General features: G+C 44.1%; 1 protein-coding gene across 5 annotated transcripts in view; it reads right to left on the reverse strand.

Moving 5' to 3' along the window:
* Positions 1-24,961, reverse strand: part of ankfn1a (ankyrin repeat and fibronectin type III domain containing 1a) — a 100,435-nt gene that overhangs the window by 53,240 nt on the left and 22,234 nt on the right. For 2 of the 5 annotated variants that reach the window (XM_023949534.2, XM_023949535.2), the window contains exons 1-2: positions 18,529-19,149; positions 18,173-18,298 (exon numbers count right to left, since the gene is read on the reverse strand). Coding sequence is in view for 1 of the 5 variants with exons in the window: in XM_078937675.1 (XP_078793801.1) it covers positions 18,173-18,298 (126 nt within the window). In the remaining 4 variants the exon portion in view is untranslated. Of the gene's footprint in view, positions 1-18,172; positions 18,299-18,482; positions 19,150-24,961 lie in introns of those variants that run through there. The other 3 variants (XM_078937677.1, XM_078937678.1, XM_078937675.1) reach the window with 2 other exon arrangements.

Raw genomic sequence — 24,961 nt, forward strand, 5'->3', positions numbered from 1 at the left:
ACCCGCTCCAACCTGCCTGCACTCGCCTCTTCACCTCTTTTCCACACTCCCCATCACACTGAACTGTTGACCCCAAGTACTTAAACTCCTGCACCTTCTTCACCTCAGTCCCCTGTAACCTAACGCTTCTACCTTGATCCCTCTCGTTCAGACACATGTATTCTGTCTTACTACGACTGACCTTCATGCCTCTTCTTTCCAGAGCAAACCTCCACCTCTCTAGCTGTTCCTCCACCTGCTCTCTACTCTCACTGCAAATTACAATGTCATCCGCAAACATCATTGTCCAGGGAGATTCCTGTCTTACCTCGTCTGACAAAATAAATTAAATTGATAATATAAAACAAGCACAAAATTAAAATAGAGCCCCCTCCCCAGACCTACACACAACCCCCCACCCCTTTCACCCGCCCACCCCCACCCCTTGGCTGATGGGGATAGACAATGGGAAACAGGCTGAGCATGATAAAACACAATGTTGGTTGTTGGAAACTCTAATATTTGGGACCTCCCTCTCTGTGGATACAGGCATAACCAAAACGCAGCACTTCCCATGAGTCTTAGGGGCTGAAGGCAGGGCTAACCCCAAGGCCAGTCGTAGCCTCTCTGAACGGTACCTGTACGTGAGTGTCAGTCAGAACGGACTGATGCCTTGATTTCACGTGTTTCAAAATAATAAACAGGGACTGGCAGACGCATATTGAGGAGAACATCGACAGCAGCTTGAGAGCAGCTCTTTTCCACACGGGGATTTCTCTGTTCTCCAAAGTGTAACAGGGGCTTCTTTCAGAGAGATTTCAGCTCAATCATCTCCAGTTCTCTCGCTGCCTCATCAGTGACAAGCGGGGATCTCAGGCATTCAATCTCTGCATTAAAGGATCCATGAGAAAAGTGATCTGAGGTTGTTTCTGCTGCAGGTCCTCAAACCACGTAACCAAGTAAAGTTTCTGTCCAGTTGCGCAAACAGCTTCACGTTCTGCGCTTTATTCATTTGGATTGCAGCTTTCTGCTGTGAGCTCCACAAAGACGGAAAGTGGGACAGATTCCCCTTTGAATGTGCACTTTGAAAAGCTTTAACTTGTTAATAAAGAGACAATTTGTGTTGATCAGGAAGAGTTTTTTATTTTCTCCAGGATACGTTTTGTTCTTTTCTGCCATGAACTATTTTACTGCTTCCAGAAGCTCATAATGATGAACATCGTGTCTTGCCATTCTGTTCAGTAAAAAAGTAAGAATCTTCCCGTTCTTCCAGAAACGTCCTGTGTTCATCTTTATACTCTGAATTAAGCCATTTTGACCATGAGGGTAACAGTCTGCAGCACATCAAATCTTTATATATGTGTTCCGACATTGGGCGTAACCCGCGCAAATGATTGGTGGTCACTTGTGTGTCGGGAGCAGCATCAAACACACACACTGCGAAATTAATTTTATTATTATTTATTATTGAAACCTCTGATGGTTTGAGTGTGGTTTAAGAGGGAAAAAATTATGAAATGAGGCTCAGTATATAGAAAATATGATGAGACGCAAAGAGCTGCACACTCATTGGCCAAGAGCTACTCTTGGCAGCTGTGTTCACCACCCCTGTACTGTACTATTAACTATACTCTATTATTAACTGTTTTCTGTACAAAATGTACTTATAAAATTCTCATTCAAATAAAATAAAATAAAATAGGTAAATAAAAAAAATCAAGAAGTAAATAAATCAGTAATATATTTCTGTTTAATTAGTATTCTATATCTTCTGTTTTCTAATTTAAATGTTAACACTGTTGAGGTATAACTATTAAACACTAAAGAAGACTCCAATTCTACAGTTCTGTAACCTCCATCAATGGGTTCTTCTGAACACGGCTTGTCTTGTCTTCTTACTGCTGGACACTTGGCAGCACTTCCTCCCAAACAGCTGAGACCCTCAGTGTGGATGAAGATGATTGTCAGGAAATCTGGACTGGACTTGGATTTATTTAAATTTAGGGATGATAAGAGAGAATGTGCTCCAAATTTTGAGTCTGTGTTTACTCTTTAAACCACAAATCAGTAAAGGAGAAACAAAATTCAGTAACCATTTTTGGATTTTCTTTCTTATGACTTTTTGCACATTTAAACCCTAGTCATAAGTTATTGTAGAGCAGCCAGTGACCCTCTCCTATATTTTCATAGTTAAATTCAAACTGTGGTTCGTTAGAGAACAGCCGCTGTTCACTGGAGATCAGAACAATCATTACAGATACCTGAGATCAGAGAAAGGCTCAAAAACGGATGGAAATTCATGTTTGCAGCACCAAATAGGTGCAGCCAAGATGCACAATAAGCGTGTTTGAGATCACCCAGGTGGACACAACGCTGCGCAGATCACCTGGTGTGTGACGGATGTTTTAGTTTTTGCTCCAACATCACCTGTCAATCATCACAAAAATATCAGGAGAAAGGGGCGGGAGCAAGGCGTCAACCTAAGCTGGAAACTGTAAATTGGAAATTTAGTACTGCACTGACTGAAAGCTGCCAACGACTACAGAAAAATGCATTATGGGATATGTATCCTTACGGTTTTTGTAGTTGTGTGATCAATTGAAATAATTTAAAAATACCTATTGATTAAAAAAAGGCTACATACATTACACAACATTAAAATAAATATAAAAGATATGATAACACAGATCATTCTAAGGGGGAGAAGCATTTGAAAACTAAATTAAATGTTAATAACAACTCCAACTTTCTGTTCCCCTTCAGTCTCGCTGCAGATTAGCCTTCAACCCCCCCCCCCCCCCCCCGGCCTGGTCTCCTCAACGATCCAGGCGAGGCGCTGGTTCATCTCAAACACGTCTATCGTTGCATTTTCTCCACGTATTTTCAAGACTAAATCTTGTTGTTGCTCTTACATGTTTAAGGTTAAAGCCCCGTTAGCTGTCACGCATGTAGGTGTGGGACATTTATTCTCCTCAGCGTCCCATCTCCTGCGGGAGCGGTGGGCTGCGGTCACAGCCACGCACGAGAACCGTTTGGTCGGGGTTGATACGCCACTGCGCGCCTTACCGTAACCATAACCTTAACCATAACCGTAACTCTCCTCCGGGTCTGTGCGGCCAATAAAAAAGTTCAGCTCTGACTGCATGTATTTAGAAAAATAGCCGCAAAATATCATCTTGGGGGCCACAAATAGCCCGCGGGCCGCAACTTTGAGGCCCCTGCTCAAGATCAAAAGAAATTTACAAAGCATATTGCGTAATCGAGCTACAGTTTAATTAATTTTATTTTTGAGCAAGTCTTAGTTGTCAGGTAGAATTTAGGTGCATGGATAATTATGTTACATAGTCCCAAGTATGGTATAGGCTATAGTGTATATAACCTAAAGTGTAGTAGAAAATGGTATATGGGTGGGTCTGGAGAGGTGATGCTGTAGTATCGCGAGACCCAGCGAGACGAGTGTGGTGAGTCGACTTGGCGGCGCGTAAGCATTTGAACAAACATTTTCGATCTTGTTTCATTCTTCCGCCATATTAAAATAGTTCCTGCTAACTAACATAACCTGTTAAGAGTATTAAGTTTCTGTCAGCCTGGAGGACCTGGAGAATTTCATTGACGAGTGTTTTAATACCTGCAACATGGTGAAGCCCAGAACTGCCACCACCACCCCCTCCGCCAAGCGTGAACGGCCTGAGGACTCTCCCGGGGCTGTGTCCTCTCCAGGCAGCGGAATGAGCGATATCCTGGATTCGATTGACAAAAAGCTCTCCAGCTTTGATGGCCGCCTCAATCTGCTGGAGATCCTCCATAGAGAATTTCAAGGTCTGCGGGAGTCTCTGGAATTCAGCCAGCAGCAGGTGCGGGAGCTCGCAGCGGAGAACCAGGCCCTCAGAGAGACAGTCAAGACCCTGAGCAACGACACCGCCCGTCTCTCCGAGGAGAACCGATCCATAAAGGAAACCCTCCTGGATCTTCAGTCGAGGAGCATGAGGGACAATCTAGTGGTCGCGGGGGTTCCAGAGGAGGCAGGAGAAGACCCCGAGGCCACCGTGAGATCCTTTTTACAGGTCCACCTGAAGCTCCCCCAGGAGGAGGTGTAGAAGATCTCTTTCCACAGGGTTCACCGCCTCGGAGGAAGAAGGTCCGACCACCAGCGCCCGCGTCCTATAGTGGCTAAATTCGAACATTTCAAACAGAAGGAGTTGGTGAAGGGCCGAGGACGGGAACTCAAAGGCACGCATTACAGCGTTAATGACCAGTTCCCGGCAGAAATCCTCCGCAGAAGGAAGATCCTGTTCCCGCTGAGGAGGAAGCATCTTGCTGCTGGTTCGAGAGCGATTGTGGCCGTTGACAAACTTTACGTGGACGGCCGGCTGTTCCGGGACCCGGAGATCACCCCCTGGCTGTGCTGAAGGCTTTCAGATCCGCGCTGAGAACATCTGCGCTGCCCAGAAGAAACCCGCTAAACTTACTTCAATGAATGGAAAACCGGATCATCAATAATCCACACCTCGATCGCAGGAAAACAGTCTTTTGTTTTCTTCGTCACCTCAGTCCCACTGATGTTTCTATTGTTGTTTTGTTGTTGTTTTCTTTTTCCCTTCTATCTCTTTTTTTCTTTCCTTTACTCCCCCCCCCCCCCCCTCTCCCCCCTCATCATATGTAAATCACCTGGAAGCAACTCATCCTCGGTAAGTATTTATTTATGCACGGAACGGGCGCGCGCACACACAAGCGCACACAGGGGCGTGCACATGCGATCCCGCACACACACGCCGACATACTGCAATCACCTCACACAGGCTCTCATAGGACGCACGCGACACGCAGCTCACATAGCCAGAAAACGTTCACGCGCACAGCGCTTCTCAATGCGGGCACGCGCACACGGACTGGTACACAAGCACTACTTAGCTTTACACCTTTTCAGTCAGAGCAGTTATGAACAGTCTTAACATCGTTAGCTGGAATGTGCGTGGACTTGGCTCTGAGCCAAAGAGACTGAAAGTGTTAAATCACCTGGATGGTCTAAAAGCAGATATAGCTCTACTGCAGGAGACCCATTTATCAAATTCTTTGAATCACCTTATGTGCTGCTTACAATTTCCAGTTATATACTCTGCCAGTTACAACTCCAAACAACGAGGAGTTGCTGTTTTAATTAATAAAAATCTTAATTTTACTCATAAGGATACAGTTACTGACCCAGAAGGCAGATTTGTAATCATTAATATATCCATTCAGAATAAGGACTTTTGTATAGTGAGTGTTTATGGCCCTAATGTTGACGACTCTTCCTTCTTTCACAGATTCTTCACCTCACTCTCAGTTCACTCTGACTCCACAATCATTATAGGAGGAGACTTCAACCTTGTTTTGGACCCTGAACTTGACAGACTCAGCACAGCAGCAAATCAGCGCACATGGCAGTCTGCAAGTATTCTAAAGCAGTACATGAATGATCTGGGTCTCTGCGACGCTTGGCGCTCATGTCACCCAAGCACTAAAGGGTTCACCTTTTTTTCTCCAGTTCACTATTCACACTCCCGTTTAGACTATTTATTAATCAGTAACTCTCTTTTAAAAAATATTCAAAGCTCCAATATCCATCCAATTATTATCAGTGATCATGCACCAGTCTCTGTAAACATTTCTAGGGAAAAATCCACACCCTCTGGTACAACCTGGAGGTTTAATACGTCTCTGTTAAAGGACCAGGAATTTCTTGAATTCTTTAAAAAAGAGTGGGCAACCTTCTTAGACTTCAACAATACTCCAGACATCCCACCGTGCGTTCTTTGGGAAACAGCAAAGGCAGTCATGAGAGGGAAAATCATTTCTTATTCAACGCACAAAAAACGCAAAGAGAAAGCAGATTTATTAGAATTAGAAAATAAAATCAAAACCCTGGAGACTGCTTATGCTGCTTCTGCACAGGAACACATTCTGAGAGATCTGAAAAATTTAAAGCTGCAGTTAAATGACATCATTAATAAACAAACACAATTTCAAATACAAAGGCTACGACTTGAAAGATTTGAAAACTCTAATAAATCTGGCAAATTTCTGGCTAATCAGCTTAAAATTAACAGAGAAAAATCATCAATCACCTCTATTATGGACCAAACAGGAAATGTCACCCATGACCCGGTCAAAATTAATAACGCATTTGAAAACTTTTATAAAAACCTGTACACACCGCAGTTCAATCCGTCAGAGCAAAGTATTGACTCATTTCTTAATAATGTAAACCTACCCAGGCTAAATGAGGATCAAATCACAAACTTAGATTCTCCGCTCTCGCCGTCTGAACTTCATGAAGCTCTGTTACTTATGCCCAATGGTAAAGCACCAGGGCCTGACGGCTTTCCTGCTGAGTTTTATAAAAAATTCTGGGAACAGCTGGCACCAACATTTTATAAAACTGTCACATCTATTAATGAGAGCCAATCAATGCCACCTAACATGAACTCAGCCAACATAATTCTTCTTCTAAAACCAGACAAAGATCCCACTAGTCCTTCAAGCTATCGCCCTATTTCTCTAATCAATGCAGATGTAAAAATTATCTGCAAAGCACTAGCACAGAGAATAGAAAAAATCACTCCTCACATAATTCACTTCGACCAGACTGGATTCATCAAAGGCAGACACTCGGATGATAATGTCCGTAGACTAGTTAATATAATAGACTTTGCCACCATTAAAAACCAGGAAATGACGGTACTATCGCTGGATGCTGAAAAAGCCTTTGACAGAGTTAATTGGAAGTTCCTTATTGCTGCCCTCCATAAGTTTGGTTTTGGAGAAGCATTCATCAATTGGATCAAAATATTATATCACAACCCCAATGCATCAGTTAAAACTAATAAACAGACTTCAAACAGGTTTTTTCTTGGAAGAGGAACCAGACAGCTGCCCACTCTCTCCTTCTCTTTTTGCTATATTCATTGAGCCTTTAGCTGCAGCAATAAGACAGAATGAGAGCATTATAGGAATAAAAACCAAACACAGCCATCATAAAATTAGTCTTTATGCGGATGACATATTACTGTTTTTAAGGAATTTACATTCTGTAAATGAAACAGCAATGATCATAAATGAATTCTCCTCCATATCAGACTATTCCATTAATTGGAATAAGTCTTTTTTACTACCACTCAACAGGAATATGGAACAAAGACTCACAATTCCAGTTAAAACAGGAAATATCAAATATCTGGGTATCTATTTCTCCCCCAAACTATCAGAACTGGTGCAGCTAAACTACACCCCATTACTGAAAAGCATACAGGACGATCTAACACGCTGGACCAACCTGCCTCTGTCCCTTATGGGCAAGGTAGCCACGGTTAAAATGAAAATCTTACCCAAAGTTAATTATCTCTTCTCAATGATTCCCACACAACCGCCATTAAAATGGTTCAAAACATTAGACTCATCCATATCAAGCTTTCTATGGAACAACAAACCTGCAAGAATTAGTTTAAAAACTTTAAAATCTGCAAAAAGCTGTGGAGGATTAGAACTACCTAATTTCCACAAATACTTTCTTGCAAATAGATTACAATATATCTTAAAATGGTTAAAAAATAATCCAGAAACCAACTCATGGTTAGACTTGGAACAGGTGTTATGTGGAAAGATCAACCTGTCACAGCTACCATTTATTAGCCAAACAGTTAAAAAACAGGATTGTTTCAAAAGCATTAATATAAATGCCACCTTAACAGCCTGGTGGGAATTTCTCAAAATATCAAAATCATCAATTCAACCGTGCAAAATGACACCCATCTGGAACAACCCGGACATCCTTATTAACAAAAAAATGATTCACTTCCCAGCTTGGCAAGCAGGGGGCATAAAACAACTAGAGCATGTAATTATTGATAGAATCTAGCCACAGGGGTTGCAAGCCAGTAACTTCTGTGCCGGTCCCAAGCCCGGATAAATAGAGAGGGTTGCGTCAGGAAGGGCATCCGGCGTAAAAATTGCCAAAATAACCATGCGAATCATCCACAACACTTTAGACATACCGGATCGGTCGAGGCCCGGGTTAACAACGACCGCCACCGATGCTGTTAACCTACAGGGTGTCGGTGGAAATTTGACTACTGTTGGTCGAAGAAAGAGGGGAGGCAGAAGGGTCCGTTGCCAGAGAGAGAAGGGAAAAGGCAGGAACATAGGTTTGAGAATAGGGACTCTTAACGTTGGCACAATGACAGGGAAAGGCAGAGAGCTGGCAGACATGATGGAGAGAAGGAAGGTAGATGTACTGTGTGTGCAGGAGACAAGGTGGAAGGGCAGCAAGGCACGTAGTATTGGAGGAGGATACAAACTTTTCTATCATGGTGTTGATAGGAAGAGAAACGGGGTAGGAGTGATTCTGAAGGGGGAGTTTGTAAACAGTGTTCTAGAGGTGAAAAGAGTCTCAGACAGGATGATGAGCCTAAAGTTAGAAATTGAAGGGGTGATGGTGAATGTAGTCAGTGGGTATGCGCCACAGGGTGGCTGTGAGTTAGAAGTGAAGGAGAGATTCTGGAGTGAGTTGGATGAGGTCATAGAGAGTTTTCCCAGAGGAGAGAGAGTTGTTATTGGAGCAGACTTTAATGGGCATGTTGGTGAGGGCAACAGAGGTGATGAGGAGGTGATGGGCAGGTTTGGTGTGAAGGAAAGGAATCTGGAGGGACAGATGGTGGTGGACTTTGCGAAGAGGATGGAAATGGCTGTAGTCAACACTTACTTCCAGAAGAGAGAGGAACATAGAGTGACATACAGAAGTGGAGGTAGGAGTACTCAGGTGGACTACATCCTATGTAGACGAGGTCATTTGAGAGAGGTTAATGACTGCAAAGTGGTGGTAGGAGAGAGTGTAGCCAGACAGCACCGCATGGTGGTGTGTAAGATGACTCTGGAGGTCAGGAAGAAGAAGATAGGGAAAACAGAAAAGAAGACCAAGTGGTGGAAGCTACAGAATGAAGAAACTTGTGAGGAATTTAGGCAGAAGTTGAGGCAGGTCCTGGGTGGTCAGGATGAACTTCCAGATGACTGGGAAACTACAGCAGAGATTATCAGGGAAACAGGTAGGAAGGTGCTAGGTGTGTCATCTGGAAAGAGGAAAGACGGTAAAGAGACTTGGTGGTGGAATGAGGAAGTACAGGAATGCGTCCAGAGGAAGAGGTTGGCTAAAAGGAAGTGGGATGTAGAAAGGACTGAGGAAGGTAGACAGGAGTACAAGGAAGCGCAGCGTAGAGTGAAGAGAGAGGTGGCAAAGGCCAAACAGAAAGCTTACGATGAGCTTTATGACAGGTTAGACACAAAGGAAGGAGAGAAGGACTTGTACAGGCTAGCCAGACAGAGAGACAGAGATGGGAAGGATGTGCAACAGATAAGGGTGATTAAGGACAGAGATGGAAAGGTGCTAACAACCCAGGAGAGTGTACAGAAAAGATGGAAGGAGTATTTTGAGGAGCTGATGAACGTGGAAAATGACAGGGAAAGAAGGGAGGAAGATGTGGTTGTTGTGGAGCAGGAAGTAACAGAGATTGGAAAGGATGAGGTTAGGAAGGCTCTGAAAAGGATGAAGAGCGGAAAGGCCGTTGGTCCTGATGACGTACCTGTGGAGGTATGGAAGTGCTTAGGAGAGACAGCAGTGGAATTTCTAACAAGGTTGTTCAATAGGATTTTAGAGAGTGAGAAGATGCCTGAGGAATGGAGGAGAAGCGTTCTGGTCCCGATCTTTAAGAACAAGGGTGACATGCAGAACTGCAGCAACTATAGAGGAATAAAGTTGATGAGCCACACAATGAAGCTGTGGGAAAGAGTAGTGGAAGCCAGGCTTAGGAAGAAGGTGGAGATTTGTGAGCAGCAGTATGGTTTCATGCCCCGTAAGAGCACCACTGATGCCATTTTTGCTTTGAGAATGTTGATGGAAAAGTACAGAGAAGGTCAGAAGGAGCTGCATTGTGTGTTCGTAGATTTAGAGAAGGCGTATGACAGGGTGCCGAGGGAGGAGCTGTGGTACTGTATGAGGTCGTCTGGAGTGGCAGAGAAGTATGTCAGAGTAGTCCAGGACATGTATGAGAGAAGTATGACGGTGGTGAGATGTGCTGTAGGTCAGACAGAGGAGTTCAAGGTGGAGGTGGGACTACACCAAGGATCAGCTTTGAGTCCTTTTTTGTTTGCTATGCTGATGGACAGGCTGACAGACGAGGTAAGACAGGAATCTCCCTGGACAATGATGTTTGCGGATGACATTGTAATTTGCAGTGAGAGTAGAGAGCAGGTGGAGGAACAGCTAGAGAGGTGGAGGTTTGCTCTGGAAAGAAGAGGTATGAAGGTCAGTCGTAGTAAGACAGAATACATGTGTCTGAACGAGAGGGATCAAGGTAGAAGCGTTAGGTTACAGGGGACTGAGGTGAAGAAGGTGCAGGAGTTTAAGTACTTGGGGTCAACAGTTCAGTGTGATGGGGAGTGTGGAAAAGAGGTGAAGAGGCGAGTGCAGGCAGGTTGGAGCAGTTGGAGGAAAGTGTCAGGAGTGTTGTGTGACAGAAGAGTGCCAGCAAGACTCAAAGGAAAGGTGTACAAGACAGTGGTGAGACCAGCTCTGCTCTATGGGTTAGAGACGGTAGCAGTGAGACAGAGACAAGAGGCTGAGATGGAGGTAGCGGAGATGAAGATGTTGAGGTTCTCCTTAGGAGTGACCAGGTTAGACAGGATAAGGAACGAGTACATCAGAGGGACGGCTCACGTTGCCTGTGTTAGCGACAAAGTCAGAGAAGCCAGACTGAGATGGTTTGGACATGTTCAGAGGAGGGATAGTGGATATATTGGTAGAAGGATGTTGGAGATGGAGCTGCCTGGCAGGAGGGCAAGAGGACGGCCAAAGAGGAGATACATGGATGTCTTAACAGAGGACATGAAGTTGGCTAACGTTAGGGTAGAAGATGTTCATGATAGAGTGAGGTGGAAAAGGATGATTCGCTGTGGCGACCCCTGATGGGAAAAGCCGAAAGAGAAAGAAGATGTAATTATTGATAGAAGATTCATAACCCCCCAGGAACTTCAAGACAAACATGGAATAAATAACTTCTTGGAATATCAGCAACTTAAATCAAGTATTACTAAAAAGTATAAAATTAAAGACGACGATTTAAAGCTACCAGATGTAGTTACCACTCTGATTAATTTTTCAATGAATAGAACTCTCTCCAAAATATACAAACTTTTATGTAATTTAGATAACAATATTGCCCTTCCAACAAAAAAATGGGATGCAGATTTGAGCATCAGCACAGATGAAAGCTTCTGGTCAGAACTTTGTCTAAACACCTTTAAACTGACAAAAAGTCCAAATCTGCAGCTAATCCATCTCAAAACTCTTCACAGAATTTACTACACTGGACAGAGGATGTTCAAGATGGGTCTCAGTAACTCAGACACTTGCGAGCACTGTGATAATAATCTACCCGACAGCTACATGCACGCACTGTGGTTCTGCACTCCTGTCCAGGCTCTCTGGCAGCAGGTATGTGCCGATTTATCAGTCTGGCTTAAGGTTTCAATCACTGCCTCACCGTCACTTTGTGTGCTTGGTGACATGAGTGCCATCGATATAGAAGAAGGATTAGCATCTATCATTTTCATAACTCTTTGTATTGCCAAAAAAACTATTTTAATAAATTGGAAAAACAAGAAAAATATAAACATAAGTCAACACAGAAATCTGCTGTTTGATCATATCAGCTTGGAAAAAATGTCAGCCCAAAGCTCAAGTAACTTTGAAAGAATTCAGTCTCTCTGGTCTCCTGTGGTTGACTCCATGACTTAGGGGGTGGAGGGCTTGGTCGTCGCTGCTCCTTGCCCTTCTGCCGTGGTTTGGGGTGGGGGTCGGGGCTTCCGGTGCCTGGCGGGGGCGGTGGGGGGCTCCGTTGGTCGGGGGGTCGGGTCCGGTGCCTGGGTGGGGCGGGCTGGGGCGCTGCGTGGTCCTCTGGGCTTGGGTGTGGGGGTGCGTGGTGGTGGTCCCTTTGCCTGTGCTGGGGGGGGTTGGCGGGGGGCCCTGCTCGGGTGGGGGGGGCCCAGCGGCGCCGGATGGGCTGCCCATCTGCACCTGGGGCTGGGATCGGCCCTTCCCTGGCTCTGGGGCGGGACGGGACAACCCTCTCGGGGCCCCCGGTCGCTCTGGGTGTCACCCGCTTCGGCTGCGGGGTCTGGGGTGGGGTGGGGTGGGGGGCTTGTCGGCCCTGTCCTGTGGGGGGGCGTTCTGGGGGGGAGGGGGGGCCCATTATTAGTACGGGTCGGGGGGGCTAGCGGGTCGGGGTCTCCGCTGAGGCAATCAGTGGTTGCCTCGGCCGGTTGGCCTCCTCGGTCCCGTCGAGGCCTGACCAGAGCTCTTCTAGGGCCGGCGTCTGGGGGTGGGGGCCTGGGCTTGCTCCGGGGGGGGGGGGCGACGCTTTCTGGCTCCTCTCTCTCTGTGTGGGGTGGGTGGTGCCGGGCCTGGGGTGTCGGTGCCTCCGGGGGTGGGCCCCTGGGCTGGGTGGCCCTGGCCCCTTTGCTGGGGGTGGGCTGGGGGACGGCTGTTTGACCACCGGGGGACAGTCTACCAGCTGTCCCCAACTTACCCCCTTCCTTATATAACCTCATATTAGGGTGAGGGGGTGGGGGGTCTAGCCTGCGATGCGCCTTGGGGGGGGGCTACTTGGGAGTGGCCCCCCTCCTATGGTTGCCGTATGGAGTGGGCCCCCCCTCTTTCGGTTTTATTTGCACCTTAGACATGTAGGGTCCTTGGTAGGGGGGGTGCTTGGACATCACTGCAAGCAAGCAGCAGATGTCCTCCTGGCACCCTACCCGCCAATTTTAACCGCACCTTAGACATTTAGGGCCCCTTGGTGTGGAGGGTGAGGGGACATCACTGTGAGTAATCAGGAGATGTCCCCTTAGTGCCCTACTCGCCAATTTTAACTGCACCCCCCTTAGTACACACACCCCTCCCCCTTCAATATATACATTCAAACATAAACACACACACATGCTCACAAACACCCATACACGCACACACATTTTACAAGGAAGGTGGGACCTGGGTCCATCTGTCCCCTACCCCTTCCCTGGTGGGGGGTGCGGGCCCCTTGGCGATGGCGGCCGTGTCCCATGGGTGCCGGCTCCCTGGGCCCGGCGGTGTTCTCTCCGCACGGTGGGGGGGTTCATATTACACCTGAGCCGGGGGTGTTCGTGTCCCTGGGGGGTGGGTCCTGGTCCTTGCCCCTGGGCGCTGGGCCCCGCCAAACTTCCAACATGGCAGAGCCTGGTCGGGCCATATTTATAACATCCCTTGTGGGCCGCCCTTTTTTCCCCGGGGTTCCCCCCTCCTGGGCGGGGGCGGCGGGCCCCTGCCTTGCTCCTACCTGGATCAACCGTGGGCCGGGTGGGTGGCTGCCTGGAGTGCGGAGCGGGTCTCCCTTGGGGGGTCCTGGCTCGTACCTGGGGTCGGGGCGGGGGGATTCCCGGAACTCCTGGGTGGTGGTGGGGTGCTCGTCTGGGGCTGTGGGCGTCCCTCTCCGGTGGGGCCCTGCGTTGGGCTCTTCCGGCGCGGCGGGGGGCTGCTTTCCTGGCTGGGCTGGGGCGGCGCTCTCTTTCCCTCTGCGCCTCCCTGCTCTCTGGCTCTGGGGGCCTCGCGGCGGTCCTGCTGGCCCTGGCCTGGGTGGCGGTCTTGGTCGCCCGGGGGGCGGTTGTTCCCTGCCTGTTCCCGTGTGGCGTTGGGGGAATTCCGGCTGCCGCTGCTGCTGCGGCGGGGGTATGGGTGTGGGGGTGGCTGGGCGCTCCTCCTCCTTCTTTTCACATTCCACCATCCATTTTAGAAGAACATAAACACTCACCTGAGCACAGGTGTTAGCTCACCTTTGCACTAATAGTTTGCATGATTGAATGAATGAAAGATTTCACACTAGTTGATTTAAAGGCATAGGTATGCGTTCGTGAACACTATCTGTTTTGTGTGCATGTTGACATGTGGACATTTTTGCGGCTAGCAGGTGTGTTGATAATATTTGAGTGTGTGTGAACAGGCCCCGCCCTTTTTGTACTACATTTGAACCGTACCGTAACGATAAACAACCAGTAAACCTGTCTGCTCTATGCTGCTTCATGGTCTTACCCCCCTTCCCCTCCTATTATCACCCTCCTACCCCCCCTCTCTCTAACGTCCCTTTCTCTTCTTCCCTTCTTTCCTTTTCCGTCCGGTCCAACACCAAAGATTTTCAAACATGATTGAAATTAATAAAGTTTGGCCTCAATTACAAAAGGGGTTTATTCAGACATACATTTGGTTTGTCTGAAGATGAATAACCCCTCTTGTTAAAATAAAATATGTCCAACACAAGAGGCCCTCAGCTCTCATCTGTTTGCCTAGCTGTTGGACAGGACAAGTTGAAAAAAAAAAAAAAAAAAAAAAAAAAAAAAAAAGAAAATGGTATATGGGTAGTTCATAGCAGTGGTCCCCAACCCCCGGTCCACAGACCGGTACTGGTCCGTGGGTCATTTGGTACCGGGCCACACAGAAAAAATAAAATAACTTGCATGACTTCTGTTTTATTTATTTCGGAATCTGAAAAATGTTTTATTTTGAAAAATTGCCCGATTCTCTGTTCCATCCGTCTATGTCACTCTTGACGCAGGCCAATTCACTCTTCTCGGTCACGTGATAGGATACCGCTAAAAATAAAACCCAGGAATTAGCAAAATGAAGAAAAACAAACGTCTGGAAAGTTTCTTTGCCAAGTGGAAAAGGTCCAGCCAGGAGACATAAAAAAGAAAGCTACATTTGATAGACAGTATCAGGAGTCCTTCTTAAAATACGGATTCATCCCAACGGGAGATTCCCTCCAACCATTCAGCATTGTGGTGAGTCGGATTTTCCATGCACTTATTTTGAAGGCATGTTTAAACGTTACCATAGTGATTAGCGACCACAGAGTATCGCGGGCAGAGAGGACGTTGCCCATGTCATAATTCCTGTTTATTGTTATGTTTAGAAAATACTACAGTTTTCATACAGGTCATATTATCTTGTTGTACTGTAGTGTCGGTCACGTGCACGTCTGGTCTGCTGTCAGAGTTCCTCAGGCTGCATGGGTTACTGTGGGAGCTGGCATCACAGGGAATTCAATCAATCCCCTTTGCCTGCTTTGGTCAGAATCCGGTTGAACACGGGTGTTTCTTTTTGCCTACGGGTCCTTTCATCTGGCAGTTCTGTTGTTTCAGCCTTAGTTATTTCTTCCTGTTATGTTTACTTCTTTTTAGCACCATGAGTGTGGGAAGGGGAGAGGATGATGACACCTGTGCCATGTACAATATTCAGCGTGTCAAAATAAAAGCACAGAGTCCGTCTATCGCGTGTCTCTGCCTTTATTGCAGCGTTGCTGCAGCGTGTGTCCGCCACATATAACATACATGTAACATACCGATCCGTGAGAATTTTGCCAGATCTCAAACCGGTCCGTGGCGCAATAAAGGTAGAACTCCTGTTCCACACTCTAGACCAGGTAGTGGCAGTATATGCAACAACTAGTTTATCTCCCACCGCATAAAAAAATACTACAAAGAAGAAGAAGCAGAAGAACCAGAGGCAGAAAGAGCAGAGCAGAAGGGAGAGGAACAGTTAGGCATGTGTTTGTACATTGGATTTTCTACTTTTTTGTCTTTTGTCCTCAGCAGTCTCATACTGCTGGGTTTTGTTTTTTTAGTTTTGGATTAGATCTCGTTATTCTTGATTTGTGGGCTTTATTTCTTTTGATTAGGTTGGATTTAATTAGGCAGCCTTAGCAAGGAGAAGCTGACTCTGATGGTCGATGTGGCTGGGTCACCTGACTTATTTTATGTTTGGCCAAGGTTCCAGCCCCTTTATTTTGTCTGTTTGTCTTGAACCAGCACACCAGTTATTTCATTTTGCTTTACAGGGCACATCATTTGCTCTTTTTTTTTAAACTGTGTTCCTTATTCTTTGGTGTCTATATATTTCTCATGTGTTATGGCCCCTTTGTGGTTGGTTCCCCTAGCCTTAGACAGAGGCAGGTGTCCTTATCATCGTCCTAACAGAAACCCAACAGAGATGCAAGCTATATACACTGGCCATCAGTTCTCGCATGTCTATTGTGAGAAGTGTGAAATTTGTCTTTGCTTGAACAACGACAAACGTATTTTGTGCTTATGAAAAAGTGAAAGAAACAAAATTAAAAAAAAACAATGACAAGAGGACTTGAGTTTAAATATCACTGAGGAGATATGGGAAAAAGCTTTAGACAGAATATACTCTTCCTCAATTTGATCACGTCACATGATTAGTCCATTTAAAATTGTACAAAGACTCCACTGGTCTAAAGCAAAACGAACAAAGTTCATTACAAATATTAATGCCATTTGCGATCGATGTAAACAATCAACATAAACCATCTCATGTTTTGGTCCTGTGTAAAATGAAGTTGCTTTTGGCAGTCAGTATTTACAGTATTTTCAAATGTTCTCCAAACCTGTAATTCCTCCAGTATTTGGTATAATCTTATGTGATCTCAATCTCAACCACAAAGCACAAAATATAATTATCTTTGTTTTGTACTCTTTGAAAACGTGTATCTTGGCGCCCTGTTTAAATGTGAAATACCAGTACACAGTACAAAGTCTTGGTGGGGAAAAAAAGTCGTGACAAAATCTTCATTTGAAGAAAAAAAAAGGGAAAATCTGCCAGAAATGTTATACATGTGCAAAATAATATTTAAAAAGTGGGCTTTTTATATCTTAAACTACCAATATAAGCAAAAAGATATGAGTCATATATGACTCATATCCAGCAACGACCCATGTATATGCATATTATTTCTCAAAAAAAATGATGTTGCAAAATGTTCTTAAAGACCCATTCCAATAAAAATTGTGTTGTCAGTGTTAACATCTTGTTGCGTTTCTTTCTTGGAGGAGTGTGTGTAAATAAAAGAATATAAGATTAAAACTGCATTTCTGAGGTGTTTTTTTTCCCAATTTTTTTCTAGTTTATTCCTGATTCAGGACGAATCAGGAGCAAATGAAAAACTCTTTTGTGATGGAAAATGGGTTCTCCCTGCTCTGCTCCGTTCTGATGATCCACCTGCAGACAAATAGATCCATGTACGTCTTTGTTTTCCTCGTCTGAGCTGGAATCTGGATCTAAACTGTACGACTGGATGACTACAATATTACTCGACATTTTGTTAGCTGGGGGTTGTGAGGGGCTGTTATCTAGCAGGAGAGAGTGTAGACAAAGGGATGATGGGATATCAGTGGAGGCTTACTTCTGCACCAACAGTCCCGCCCACATCTCAGGCAAATTCCTGATGAACTCCTGCCGGTCTGCAGATATTTTGTGTTAGAAAATGTCACAGGTTTTTTTTAATTTTATTTTTTTGATGATAAATGGCCTAATCATAATTAAAAGACCACTGGAGACACTTTTAAAAAAGATCAAAACATGTTTGAAGTGGAACTTTAAACCAAATCTGATAACATGGTTTATAAAAACATCTTTGTTCCAAAAAGTTAGAATCTCCAAACAACTTTTTATCAGTCTTAACTGAAAACTAGGCCTAAAAGTTTGAATTTTTGAAAAATATTTTAAAAACCTGTGATGTCACATTTTTTTGCCAAATTGCTTCGCCTCTGTAAGCTGCAGGTCAACTCTAAAAGAAAATTCCACCTTTGATAGGACATGCCTCACATGGTTATGCGGGGTTTACAGCTCAATTCTTTAGAAAAATGTCCGAAAAACAAATGGCGAAAGACTTAAGGTTGTCAGTGTGGCATTTTGCCACGAGCAACTAGTGTTGTTCACTTTAATTTAAATTACTTTGTAACCAGGCTGTTAGTTGTTTTTTTTTGTTAATATTTATGCAAATATAGAAGTTGTCACCAAAGCCAAGGAAAGTAAAATAAAATAATCATGACATGATCCTTTGCCCATTTTTTGGAAATGTAACTTTCTGTCGAAACCACTACCTTCTTGTATTAAGTCAAACCGCTTAGATCACATGATTATCTTTGTCAAAAAGAAGAAAAAAAGTGAGTACTTTTCTGACACCTGATAAACTGTTTGCTGGCTCCTCTCTTTCTTTGCTGTGTCTAAGATGGCATCAGACGTATTTGTAATTGAATCCCAACAGATGCGGGTCCTCACCTGTCCAGATTGAGCGAAGATTGGGGGGTTCCTGTGTTGTCCAGGGGCTTCAGGTGTCTGATCAGATCATCTGGTGTTGGAGTCCGATTCCACCTCTGAGCAAGTCTGGAGATCTTACTGTTTGTCCTGGTGTGGAAGAGAGCAGTCGTCGTTAGAAACCATCAAGTCCGGAAAAGACGGGGTTTCAGAAAAATTCTCAGACACCAACATTTTCGATGAAAAAGAAATCTGTCAAGATTTCTTTGAAAACTCAACCTAACAAAAATGTAATTTCAATAATGACTGAACATCTGGAGGGCATCAACTTAACTAAGACAGGATTCTGCCGTAGAAGCCACTAATAAACTTTCAGGCACCTGTCAGCTCAGACGGGAATCTGAAGGCTGCTCTGATCCTCTGAGAGGCAGAAGCTGCTCAACACCAGCAGTGTTCCAGCATCAGCAGCTTCTCTGCAGCGCTCTGTGTGTCTGCCTCCAGCCTCCTGGCTGCTGGCTCTGTGCAGCTCTGCATCGTCCTCTGAAGCAGAGGTAGGGGGGCTCTTTATGGCCCCACAGCTCAGATTTTCAGTCTTGGGTAAGTCTGGAACTGCGGCTGAGTGCTGGAGACACCTGTCCACCCCTAAGCGCATCGGCATGCAAACAAGCGAGCACACGCATTTTTTTACAGGGCAAGAGGGAGGGAAGAACGTTAGAGAAAAACGACCACAAGCACCCATGGAGGAGGAGCTGCAGCCACAGCCTCTGAAAAGATCATGAACAAAAGAGACAGGGGATTTGGAGGAGGAGTGCCGCAGCCACGACAGGAAAAAGAAAAGAAGAAACACGACTCAGATTCCATCCAGATCTCAAAATGTTCAATTCCAAAACGACAAGAATTGTCAGGTTTAAGCAGCAGAAGGTTTTTCTGTGAAACAGGCATGGAAAGGTGTCTGTTGCATCACCATTTCAGGAATCCATTATGTAACCAGCAGGGGATGCTGTGTGCCAGCTGCCAACAACAACAAAAATCCGCTGATAGCAGCAATAACTCAGAGGGGTCTGGGTAAAAAGGATTTTATTTTGTTGTAAAACAGCTATGTTTGAAATCTAAGAGAACTCCAGAGAAGACAGAGTTTTTGGCTGGACTAAACTTTGGTCGTGATGGAGATACACATTGATCCAATTTGTAATTCAGCATTCAAGGAAAAATTCACCTTTTTTCAATCAGAAACACAATTCAAGATGCAGTTTGTTTACAGGTTTGTGAGACAAACTCTAATACAGAAGCTCAGGAAGCTCACAGAAATAGAAGTATTATCTTCACTGTAAAATGTTTTTTGAAAAGACATTTTTGTTTAAAGTTGCAGGGTTTTGTCTTTTCTTACTCTAAACCGTTGCGCAAACACTTGAAAACGAGCACTTAGTTTTCCTCTCTGTGATATGAACATTTAACAAGAAAGAAGCATTATTGATGATTTATATGATAATATATGTCAGAATTCTAAAGACAATACTAACAATCCTTTGAAAATGTTATAAAAGAATAGAAGAAAATAACACAACACTTATGTAAATATCAGTGTTCTTGGAGGATCTCGTACCTGTGGGAGTAAATCAGACAAACACTAAAGCCTGAGCTACACCTGTACAGGAGTTCACAAGCACAGGGGCTGTTAGTTTTTGAGTTTTCTGGGCCATGGAGGGTCACAGACAGCAGCCGGCTGCATGTAAGGCCTCAGTCACAACTGCCGTTAGGGGCAGATACAGGCTGTCTGTGGGCAAAAATGGGCAAACCTGTCCCAAAAAGGCAGATTACACTCAAATATTACAGACATACCTTTCGACTGCAAAAAACTTCATGCAGTAGATAGCTCTACTTATGCACACGTACATATATGCATACAAACACGTGTCAAGCCAATGGCTTGCACGCATACAAATCTCCTGTTTGTGTGAAAAGGACCAAGCACCTGTTCTCAGACAAATGACTTTTTACTACTGGGGACAATAATGTTATGTAGAGAGTAAAATTAAAGAGGGAGAGCTCTCAGTCACCATGACACCAAACCCACAGCAGAAGGCGAAGCCATAGAGGCAGCCAGGGCCCCTGGAAAGAGTCCGCTCAACAGGAAACCCAACACCAGGCACCCAGACCAGAGTCAGAAGGACCACAGGAAGAGCCCCTAGTGTTAAAGAACAGGGCGGAGGATCTAGCCCAGCCTAAGAACAGACCCACCTGACAAACTCAGAATAAAATAAATCTGCTTTCATTTATCAGATGCTACAACAGCCAGTTGAAGGACGGGAACCTGGTCTGTTATAATCTTCTTATCTTGACTCTGTGACAACAGCTCCGGCATGACTGCACTCAGGAAGTTGTGGGTCTTTTGCAACTTTTGCTTTTCCTTTTCAGCATTTCACACCATATTTGGCATTTACAATTTCTTCAGCTGATAGTTCAGCATTTCAGTAACCACAGTAAAATATTCCAGCAAAACAGCAATCAGACACATTTCAACTGGAAATCTGGACTTGTCCTGTCCAACAGCTGAGCAGACAGATAGGTGCTGAAGGCCTCTTGTGTTGAACATATTTTACTGTTACAACAGGGGTTATGAATCTTCAGACACACTAGGTGTGTTTTTGTATGTATTTTGTAATTTAGACTAAACTTTATTTATATTGATTACAATTGTCTCCTTTTTTTCAGTGGACCGGACGGAAAAAAGAAGAGGAAAGGAAGGAGGGATGTTGGAGACAGGGGGTAAGGGCACAGAAGAAAGGGGGCAAAATGGGAGTTAAGGAGATCTGGAGGATGATTACAGAGGTGGTGGTGGTGGTGGGTTCAATCATTAAGCAACAAGATGCTGGACGATTATCATCATTACTGTCTGGTGTAAATGTTAGTCGAAAGGGCCGAAATCTGGAAGTTTCTTCTACGTCTGTGTGAAGAAAAGAACAAGACAACAAGAAATGGAGTTTTTAAAATGAGACTCTCCTAAGCAGATAAACTGCAGCCAGTGGGGGCTGCTGCTCATTGGCTCCCAGCTCTGTTTCCATGGTTCCCAGTCAAAGCAACAGGTAAAGAGAAGGAGGAACATCATGAGAGGAAGCAGTGTCATTGTAAAAGGACTTGAATGACTTAATCTGTAAAATGGAAAAGAACCTGTACTATCAATTATCAGATTCCACAAAACAGACTACAGAAAAATCTGCTTCTAAATTTACGCAAATGCTGTCTAAAGACAAACAACAGCAATCTGCACCCTTTCAATATGTACAGCACAGAGGGCGTCTGATTTGGGCTGTTCTGCAGTACCTTGTGCTTAATTCAGTACTCATAAGCCCTAGTGTAATCAGTAATCTGAGTCCTTAAAGCTGGGCTCCAACATGGTCAGAGCCCTGGGTCAGCAGTTTCAGACAAACTAAAAAAGTTTAATGAAGAAATATTGCAAATATTTCTGCATCACTCCCAAGTTTTAAGCATCAAGTTAAGATGTTCTAAATGATTATGGTAAATATGTATATTTTTGGGGTGTAATAATTAATCTATGAATCAATTTGTAATCCTAGATTTGAATCAGATCGATTTGTCTGAGGCAGAATCAAATCGGCCAATACCTTTAAGAAATCGTTGCAAAATTTGATAAATTGATAATCAAATTGAAATTGGAAAAAATTATTTGGATTGAGACACATTAGGCTTATTTTACTATAACGTAAAAATGACCAAGTGCATCACAGCTGACAACAAAGATGTGTGTTGGATCAGTCCATCATTCTAGTACAATGTGTGGAAACACTTTAAATTTAGAAAAGTCGTGTGACCATCCAGTGTCTAGAATGTTCTAGTAATGTTTCCTTTGGATTATTTGGATGTGGAAAAACAACAGTGAGCTGAACTTTAGGAAACTAAAATGTGAATAGATTTGACATTCATTCTTGTTTACTTGTTTGTTTTTGTAAAGTTTTGCATGCTTTTTTTTAACCCTTGTGCTATCCTAGGCACTTTAACATTGGGAGCGGGGTCATCTAGGCCCACTAGACCAGGGGTCTCAAACTCAATTTACCTGGGGGCCACTGAAAGCAGGGTCTAGCTGAGGGAGGGCCGCAACTTCAACGCACACACACACGCACGCAACTAGTGAGTGTCTGAGAGCCAATACATTTTTATGTAACATGTACTATACTAGTAACTATACTCTAATATTAACTGTTTTCTTTACAAAATGTACTCATAAAACTCTCATTCAAATTAAATACGTAAACAAAAAAATCAGTAAGTAAATAAATCAGTAATACATTTCTGTTTATTTAGTCTTCTATATGTGATGTTTTCTAATTTAAACGTCCGTATTAACACAGTTCAGTTAACACTGTTGAATTATAACTATTGAACACAAATCTGTGTTTAATAGTTATAACCTTCAATGATCTGTAACCTCCATCAATGGTTCTTCTCACTGATGGACACTTGGCAGCACTTCCTCCCAAACAGCTGAGACCCTCAGTGTGGATGAAGATGATTGTCAGGAAATCTGGACTTGGACTTATTGAAATTTAGGGTGGAAAAGTCAGAGAGGATGTGCTCTCAATTTTGAGTCTGTGTTGAATTTCTTTTTTTAAGTTTACTCTTTAAACCACAAATCAGTAAAGGAGAAACAAAATTCAATAACTATTTTTGGATTTTCTTTTTTATGACTTTTGCACATTTGAACCCCGGTCACTAGTTATTGTAGAGCAGCCGGTCAGCCACTCCTATATTTTTAAAAAAAACGGATGGACATTCATGTTGGCGACACCAAAAAGGTGCAGCCAAGATGCACAATAAGTGTGTTTGAGATCACCCAGGTGGATGAAACGCTACGCAGATCACCTGATGTGAGACGTATATTTTTGCTTTTGCTCAAACATCACCTGTCAATCATCACAAAAATATCACCAGAAAGGGGCGAGAGCAAGACCCCAACCTGAGCAAATGCAGCTGGAAATGTAATAAAAAATGGAAAAATGGAAATGTATTACTGCACTGACTGCAAGCCGCCAATTGACTACAAAACAATGCATTATGGGACATGTGTCCTGATGGGTTTTTGTAGTTGAGTGATCAATTAAAATAATTTAAAATACATATTGATTAAAAAAGACTACATACATTAAAAAACATTGAAATAAATATAAAAGAAATATCACAGATCGTACTGAGGGGGAGAGTTAGATTAAAACTAAATTGAAAGTTAAGGACAACTCCAACTTCCTGTTCTCCTTCAGTCTCGCTGCAGCGTCATCCCCCCCCCGTCTGGTCTCCGTAACGATCCAGGCGAGGCGCTGGTTCATCTCAAACACGTCTATCGTTGCATTTACCCCACGTATTTTCAGTGTGTCTAAGACTAAAGTTAGCTGCCACGCATGTAGGTGTGGGACATTTATTCTCCTCAGCAACCCATCTCCTGCGGGAGCGGAGAGAACCGTTTGGTTTGGGTTGGGTTGATACGCCGCCGCGCACCTAACCGTAACCATAACCGTAACCCTCCTCCGGGTCTGTGCGGCTCGGAGAAAAGTTCAGCACTGACTGCATGTATTTAGAAAATTACAAGCGAATAAATACGTTCCAAAAAGGAAAGTAAGGAACTCCTCAATGTGGTCCGGGGAGGGGGCTGTCAGGTTTCCTGCCTTAAATGTTCCCCTGCTTTCAAGCCCGATCAATGTCACGCCCCCAAGAGTCATATACCCCATTGGTTGGTCAGCTCCGCGCACGAAAGAAAAGAAAAAGTCTCAATCATACAGACTGGCGGACCGCATTAACATTAAACTTTCACATGAAGGCGGGGGCCGCAAATAGCCCACGGGTTTGAGACCCCTGCCCTAGACAGTGCTCTGAACCTTTTTTCTTCAATGATTTGTGATCTTCACTGGTGTCCATGTATTACATGAAATCTTTCCACCTTTATTCACCTTTGTCATGGTACAAGGGTTAGGGTTAGGGTTAACCCTATCCACCAAACAGAGCAAGGAAATGCAGAGGCAAATAAATAAATATAATTAGAAGAAAAAAATGGGGTAAATTGCATTTTCTAGTGCAAAATATGAGGTATACGATATATCTTTACAGTAACTTGTTTTATTTTCCATTTAGTTGCCCGCTCTCTTTCTCTGTGTCTCTGTGTGACGTTAGGTGTTACCTAACATCGTCAATTAAGTTTTTATCATCTGCAGTGTTAAAAAGACACTTTTCTGGACGTTTGCTCTGTCACCGTAATCACTCAAAATAAATTCAGGTTAAAGCAGCCAGTGGATTGTACCATGTTTAATGTTTTAAAGAGTTGCGTTGGTAGACTGCATTGTGGACTGGCAAAAACAAATTGAAATTTTGAGAAATCACCCATTTTGGGTCTGCAATATAATTTTTTTTTCTTATTTTCTATTGAATCTGTTGCATGCAATTGCACTACAAGTGTGGAATTCTAGTCGCGTAGATGTCATCAGCAGGTGTCGCATTTCCTAGGAATTGGGCACATTCCACTCTGATGGCCCTGAGACCAGTGCGACCAGAGGGATTACAAATCGCTTTTGAGTATAAACTGGCCCTTACAGTCATAGTCCCATCAGCACACACATTCACACACTGATGGAGGCTCCACTACTATATGAGGTGCCAACCTCTAACCACCAAGACCAAAGGGGAACTTTGATTCATAGCCTGGCAAGATGGGAAACAAACCTGCGGTTTTCCATTCAGAGGTCAGCCGCTCTACCTCTGTACCACAACAACCTTTTGTTTCTGATATAGCTTAAAATGTTCTGTTGGCTT

Source organism: Oryzias latipes, chromosome 19 (genome assembly GCF_053564925.1).
Source record: "Oryzias latipes strain Hd-rR chromosome 19, Olatipes_Hd-rR_3.1".
Lineage (NCBI taxonomy): Eukaryota > Metazoa > Chordata > Actinopteri > Beloniformes > Adrianichthyidae > Oryzias > Oryzias latipes.